Source organism: Anoplopoma fimbria, unplaced genomic scaffold, assembly GCF_027596085.1.
Source record: "Anoplopoma fimbria isolate UVic2021 breed Golden Eagle Sablefish unplaced genomic scaffold, Afim_UVic_2022 Un_contig_7523_pilon_pilon, whole genome shotgun sequence".
Classification (NCBI taxonomy): Eukaryota; Metazoa; Chordata; class Actinopteri; order Perciformes; family Anoplopomatidae; genus Anoplopoma; species Anoplopoma fimbria.
In genome coordinates, this window is record NW_026551417.1 from 20,350 (window position 1) to 28,018 (window position 7,669).

General features: G+C 41.5%; 1 protein-coding gene across 1 annotated transcript; it reads right to left on the minus strand.

Moving 5' to 3' along the window:
• Positions 1-661: 661 nt before the first annotated feature.
• LOC129115521 (uncharacterized) lies at positions 662-4,427 on the minus strand. The gene is made up of 7 exons (XM_054626944.1): positions 4,346-4,427; positions 3,814-3,959; positions 3,111-3,247; positions 2,893-2,986; positions 2,005-2,185; positions 1,725-1,852; positions 662-976 (listed from the first exon to the last, which is right to left on the minus strand). Exons 1-7 carry the CDS (start codon positions 4,425-4,427, stop codon positions 662-664), a joined length of 1,083 nt encoding a protein of 360 aa, XP_054482919.1.
• Positions 4,428-7,669: the final 3,242 nt, after the last annotated feature.

The window sequence follows — 7,669 nt, forward strand, 5'->3', positions numbered from 1 at the left end:
AACTTGTTCGTATGTGCCAGTGTCTCGATTCCTTCTGGTGTCATACCTCACTCCTAGAGCGACCTCAACAGGTTCTACAAGACCACATTTCTCACTGAAATATTTTTTCAATTTTGTCTCAGTGTTTAGTTTGCTAAATGGATTTTCAAGACTGTCAAAGTATTCATCAAATTTTGCTCTCATGCCCTCATCGGGTAGTAATTTTATCACATCTTCTTTAACAGTTGAATGCAATTCCTCTACAAGCTCCTCCATATTTGCAACAACAGTCTTTACAACATTAGTAGCCACACCACTGCTTTGGAGTTTTGCAATAAGGGATGCACACATTTCTTGGGTATGTTGCCTGTTCTCAATACAACTTTGAGAATTCACTGGTTGCTCTGAAATTAAAGTTGATACTGTTCGCTGATCATGTACAACAACTGAAGGAGTAACTGGTTCATTAATAGCTGGATCTAGAATTTCAGCATTATGCTTGCACTGAAGATGTTTTCTGAAGCCTGAAAAACTACAAAATCTGTGACGGCATCCATTCTGGTCACACACCAATTGAAACTGCTTACCAGGAAAAAACGCATGGGAAAGTTTGAGATGGCGGACCAACAGCTGAATGCTGTGAAAAGCGGATTTGCACACAAAGCATCCAAACATCATAAGTTCAGTTGAGGAGCTTTGCCCTGAGGTCCTTGACTCTGGGAGTTTCGTGAGAGAGCCCGATGTCAATGTTGTAGATGGTGGTCTGCACAAATGTAAACATGCTGTTTAAGGCCTGGTCATAGGAGACACCAAACACATAATGTGCCTTGAAAAGTTCATCAAAGGCTGAGAGGGAAGACCTGGCATTGCAGGGAAGGAGCCCATTATCCATCGCAATGTAGTACTGATGGATGCTGTTTCTTGCCGTCCCAACTGCCAGGATGTAGGGCTGCCTCCGCTGGTCTGGACCAGAGTGTTCCTGAAGGCTGCGACTTGACTGTAAGATGACAAAAAGTACAACCTTTTTATTGATTTTATTTTCACAAGGCCTCGACATGGAGATGCACTGAAAAGAAACTGGTGCATTGCAAAAATAATTACCTCCACACCATTCATTCTGAAGAATTAAAAAAGGAACTTCAACTGAACTCTATCCTATGAGAAGAAGTCGCTAACTGTTGTGTTTACATATCATCACTTGCAATTCATTCTGGTATTTGTGGGACATCACGTCTAAGTGCTGGAGGTTTTGAAGACATTTAATTTCAGATATTTCCTAACTGAGGATTGTTCTATCCAGTATGCATGTTGAACAGTCATGCTAACGCATTTCTCTCTACCTGTGAGAAAATTCCCTTGCATCAAGTGAAAGGTACAATAATTAGCCAAAACATGTCTGTTTTGTTTGGTTACACTACTGCATATTAGATGGTTTAAAGGTCCCATGGCATGCCACCAGGTGTGGTGTGATTAGCTGGTACAAGCCGTTTTGGAAATCTTCCCCTTATGACATCACAGGTGGGCGTGTCCACCAAGATGTGTGCTGGATAGATCAGTCTACCAGCCTACTCAGTGGACTGTACCAAACGTTGCTCATCTATCTGTCACACATATTAGGTGGACACGCCCACCTGTGATGTCATAAGGGCCAGATTTCCAAAACGGCTTGTAGCGGCTAATCACGCCACACCTGGCGGCATGCCATGGGACCTTTAAAAAAAATAATATTATCAGGATACAATTACCTTGTGAAACTTCACAACACGATCCACAGCTTCCCGGATGCTGATTTTGACAGCTCCCTTCTTTCCACTTGGAGGTGGTGGCAGGAGGTAGACCAGCAGGAGAAGTGAAGCCATGTCACTATCCCAACCTGAAGAGGAAGGGAGAGCACATACTTTGAGCATGAAATACACCTGATGAAAGCACATGACACAACATAAAAGGTTCAAAAAGTTCTTGTCAATAAATAGTCAGCATCTAAAAAGGTGGCCAAATACAAACAGGCTATTTTATATCACTTACCTGGCACTTCATCATCCTCATCAGGGTTCTCCTCTGCAGACTGAATGAGGTAGTCAAGAAGGGGTGTCTTGCTGAGGTTTTTGGCTTGCTGTATTACTTTTACCTTCAGGAGTGTTCCCCATTTCTCAAGAAGTTTTGAAGAAGTCTCAGCTCTAAACAACAGGTCAAAGTCCTGCAAGACCTAAAGGGGAGAAATCATGTGTAGGTTTATTTGATGGTGGTAGCAGTGGGCGGGAAATATCCTCATCTTTGTGATGCTGTTTTTGACAGAATACATTTTAAACATAATTAACGTGAATTTACCAGGCCTTTCGTGTCAAGGAACCTTGGGAACAGTGTAAGAACTGTGCTGCATTGCTCAGGATCGTGGATCAGCTGTTGTCTGTGGTTGAAGGTTGCTTTCATTTTCATGAATATCTGTTCTTTGTCCGTGCTGTGTTTCAGTAGAGAAATGGCCTCGCAACATTGGTCTCCCTCCAGCTGGTGCTCTTTAGGCACTTCTCTCTCCAACTGTGGTCCACTGCTGTTTGAGGTGTGAGAGCTCATTCTCCTAAATCCACTGCTACTGCTGCCACTGCTGAGGTCCCGCTGTGTGTTTTTAAGCTTCCATGCAAGGTAGCCCTCGTTGCTATCTGCATCATAGAAATGTTCCTAAAAACAATAAAGTTGGAAAAAAAATAAAAAAATTCAGCATGATTCAATATGGATACTGGTAGAAAGAATTGTTAAGATTTACCATCAAGAATATTAATTGATCCCTTGCTGCTTGTACACCTAGCAAAGTTGGTAATAAAGAAGCCGTCCTACATTACTCCTAAGAAACTGCAAAAGTCTTGATAACTATAACATGAACATTTGAGTAACATTAACCACACTTAATATACTCACATAGCCTTTTTTGGAGTAGGGGTCTTTTAGAGAAGGAAACAGTGTTACAATCCCCCATGCATACTGTGTTCTTTTGTCCTTTGGTGGAGCACGTCTGTGTGGAAAATGATAGGTTGGATTGACAGGAAAAATAAAAAAATCAGTATGGCAATTTACAATGGTCAAATACTATGAAAATACCATTCAATAAATCATGCACAATAAAATATTTTACTTACCCATACTTTTCCACCATATCAGCAACAATGATGTTGACAAGTTCACGGCGTGTCCGGTCCTTAATCTCTCCTCTCATGGCATATTCTTTAAGTATCTTCTCCCCTCCAGGCTTTTGTTCCAGAACTCTCTTGACAAGCTTGACAACAGGAATAAGAAAAAAGTAGATCAGCATAGCAAAAAATGTTATTCCAAAACATACAACATTTACAACATAAAGACAAATGTTCTACAGAAAACAACACCTCTTTGGCCTGTGAAGAACTGTCATCAATATGCTGACTTTGTGTGGACTCCAAAATGGCTTCATCTGTGCACTGTCTTTTTCGAGACATTAGAAAGGAATTATCGATGGGCCATCTTTTTGAAGACATCAGAGAAGTATCACTCTCTGATGTGGGTGACGATAGTGACAAGGTGTCATTGCATGAGGATGGGACAGGAGAGTCTGAAAAGAGGGCACACAATATTTTTTAAAAACATTTTTCACTTGTGATTTCATTAATTGATCCACATGTTCTATTTAGAGGAGATGACTGGGTAGACAGGGAAAGTGTTTTCTTTTCCAGTTATAGATATGAGTTTTGATGGTTGATATGGCCACATTTTAAGCACAACTCCTTTTTGTGAGGCAAAGTCGATTACAACGGCCACATGTTGCAACTGTAACCCTTCGATGGACAATACAATCAAATGACCATTTACCAGAGACTGAAAGAACATCAACAATCGTCCACAGGATGTCCGTTTTTCCTCCAGGATGTCGGTGAAGACCTCTTCATCGACCTCTGTTCCAGTGTCATCCAGCACATATATGTCTGTCTCAGTGGAGATGCTGAACTTCACTTTAGCTTTGAATACAGAAAAAAGTTAATGAAGCCTGGAATGCATTTTACTGAGGTAAATAATGAGCTTTCAAGCTCTTTTATTATTGTAGTGTACCTGAATATTACATAATCCATGAAGCCCCTCTCAATTCCCTATACAATGGCCACTCTGTGGTAGCTATCCAGAGTAGTTAAAGGCCATTTCCACTCATAATCAATGTTTGTCTCTGAAATCACGTCACCTATGATCAGTTCATCTCATACCATCCATACACCCAACTGCAGTGTGTTCTTTTGTTCAAGAAGCGATCATATTGTCAAGAAAGTTACATACAATAAAAAAACCGCTGCAAGTATATATTACCTATGTTACCGGTTCTAGTGTTAAATGTGGTACTCAAGTAACTTACCCTCTTTGAGAAATTCTGAATGTGAGGCTCCATTAAGTTTAATGTACTTCTTCTTTCCGTGGTATTGCACTTTGAACAGCATTGTTGTCGTCCTTCCACTATTACAACAAAAAAAGTATTTGAGTATTTGATTTAGCATCACAAAACACAGGTCAGTATGACTGCAACATTTGATTTTGTATCGTTATTTTTTAACAGAATGGAACACTTTGAAGGTTACACAAATAGCTGCCAGTTAGAACATTGGTTGTGCCATTAAGGAACTCTGGCTGGCACATGGCATGAACATGTTTAAAAAAAAAAGGGAAACAGTTTTTCATCTAAACAAATATTCACCCGTGCAAAACAATAATATACAGCTGTAGGTTATGCTGCGTTCGAGTATTCTCTGCGAACCGACTCGGATCTCGGATCTGACGCCACGCCCACACTTCAAGCGTTTTATTATTTCGCTCGGTCGTTGGAGGAAAACATGGACGCCACCCGGAAAGCTGTTATCGCGGTAGCATTGGCAGAGGACCAGGCGATCCAATATAAGTAGGCTATAAGCCATAGTCAAGTCAAGTCAAGTTTATTTATATAGCACATTTAAAACAACAGTAGTTGACCAAAGTGCTGTACACAAATACAATATATTTGTGTACATAGGCAGAGACAGGGGCGTAGGAACGTGTTTAACATTGGAGGGGACACATATCGGAAACCTGACAGATCCATTAATGGTTCGAATAGAGATATGTCATAAATGAACTACACTGCAAAACATTCACAAATGTATTTTATTCTTCTAAAGGAAAACACATTTTGAATGGCAGTATTGAACTGATACATATCAAATCAATTATTTAATTGCAGGCCTTATCATACAGTTTTGTAGACTGATAAATAACATGTGAAAAATATTGATCTAAATTTGAATTCGTATTTTCTGAATACCTTTTCTTTTCTTAGTTGTATCTTATGCCTCAATGAACACACAGGCAAAGGTTAAGGTTAAAGGGAAAAACAGCATCAAGAATTTTAACATATACACCAACGGTTCTATGAACATCCTTTCTGTACCGACAGTGATATATTGATGCACTTCTTATGACAAATGTACTTATTGTAAGTCGCTTTGGATAAAAGCGGCTGCTAAATGCCCTAAATGTAAACGTAAATGGAACTTATTTTTAATCTTGAGTATGTGATATTATTCGAACATTTCCACTAACTGATTGGTGTGTGAAGGCAAACGAAAACGACATTAGAATGGATGTAATGAACTGATAAATATAAATTACTGTGTAGAACTGATACAAATAAAAGCTAGATAGCACTGTAGTGTTATCCAACAGTGTCAAACGTGCCGTGACACACAAAAGGTTGAAAAACAATGGCCTAGGCAAAAGAGCCAAAATGTTTTCTCCTCCTGTCATTTGCAGAAATCTTTTAAACTGCGCTGCTGCTGTCTTTTCATTTTAACGGCTCTAACCTGTCGCGTTAGCTGCAGACACCAGCATCTCAAATTCTCAGCTTAGCGCTGTCTTGCGAGACAGCCGTATTCACGCGAGATCACGAGATCACGCGATAATAGTTGCAGGCTGGCAGCGATCAGCAGCGGTGACCGCGGCGCAGCCGTTCCGCGGCGCTTACGTCCCCGATGGAAAGCAGGCAACTTAGCCTTCTAGGCAGCGATTCGAAGGCGTTTCCAGCCTGAAGTCCTTACAACCCTGCGCGCTGCCATACATGGGGCAGGTGACAAGACGCTGTGTTGCGCTTTCAAAATAAAAGCAAGTGAGTAAAATATAAAAAATAAAAAAAAGATATTTTGCGGTATAATTTTTGGGGGGGACAAATGCGCCAGTCTCGAAAATTGGGGGGGACACGTCCCCTCCGTCCCCCCTGGTTCCTACGCCCTTGGGCAGAGATACGGACGCAGTAAGGTATTGCAGTAATACGAGTGATTGAAATTACCATTTAAACCACCAAAGTGGTCCAAGCACAATGAAAACAGTTCATACTTCAAGTCACAATGGGCGCAGCGATCTTGAATTCTGTCTCGGAATTTCGCTCGGTCACCACTGAGTTCAACCGAGATGGCGAGATCGCCGTCCGAGGAAAAGGGGCGTGTTTGTGCGTGTCGCTAGGCAACGTCCTCGGACCTCCGAGACGGATGGATATTAAAACGCACCATTAGCTACCATTTAGAGCATTGGCTTCGTCGCATTGTCCTGCGTACTACGGTGAGGGTTTCAGAGTGCCCTAACTTTAATCCCCCTCCCCCTCTGTTCCATTTGGGAACATGTTTGGTTTAATTTCGCTTGTTCGTATATTTTAATTAATTAACCGAGCCGTTGTTTCTCCTCTTTGAAACAAATTCGTCTCACGCCGCCGTATCATTTTATTTACCGGTATCCTCCATGCTTGTTGCGTTGTGAGAGGGTGGCGGGGCGGGAATGAGGTGTCTTTGCACACGGCCCTTTCGGAAGGACAGAGTGGGAGGGGGAGGGGTCGCGCTCACACAGATCCCGCAGTCGGAACATGGCTGTCTCTTTGGTGCACTTTACCACCTTCTTTCACCTCGATCAAGGCTTTGGTGCTCTCCTTGAAAGAAGGTGGTAAAGTGCACCAAAGACACAGCCATGTTCCGACTGCGGGATCTGTTTGCGAGTGGTGGTGACGCACATCATACACGTCGAGAGCAGCGGGAGTTGTAGTCCACAAAGCGCCCCACACAAAAACTAACCGTATCAAACTCCTTCCCGCTAAATTATAGTTTTCTTTGCATGAAAAATTATCATTTAAATCCACAAACAACATATGTGTAATCCGGGGCATATAAAGACTGGGATCAGTAAATAATTACTTTCTCTCCATTGACTCCCATTCATTTTTTTCGGTCTCATAGGTCCCATGAGCAATGGCGACCTACGCGCTCTATTCCAGGCGTTAGCTAAATTGAAGACATGTGCCTCATTAGCATTGGCCATTAAGTTTGACGTTAGCTAAAATCGTTAGCATTTATAAGTTGGTTATCAGATCTAAAAGACGAAGAAATGCTGAATATTCTGCATTCAGGGTTTCTGCAGGTTTGAACAAGTTAAATTTAAGACTTTAATACCTTCTTAAGACCCATTATGAATACAATTTCTGACCTATATGAAGTACACACGCACAACTAACTATGAAACATAGAAACCCTGTGCATTATTCACTTGGTACTTTTCTTACCTGTTTACATTCCCGTGAAGTTCAAAAATGTCTTCGTTGATTCGATCCTCTCTAGTCAACCAACCGTCTCTGCCGAAACAGTTTGCCGCGTAGTGTGGAAGAGGACAAACG

Bases quoted from the DNA above. Each gene is read 5' to 3' on its own strand.
- LOC129115521 (XM_054626944.1), bottom strand. From the start codon at position 4,427: ATGCTGTTCAAAGTGCAATACCACGGAAAGAAGAAGTACATTAAACTT. The intron at 2,987-3,110 runs GTAAGTAAAATA...TTTTCCACACAG, and splicing joins GATATGGTGGAAAAGTATGG to ACGTGCTCCACCAAAGGACA. The intron at 2,186-2,892 runs GTGAGTATATTA...TCTCCCCTTTAG, and splicing joins CCTACTCCAAAAAAGGCTAT to GTCTTGCAGGACTTTGACCT.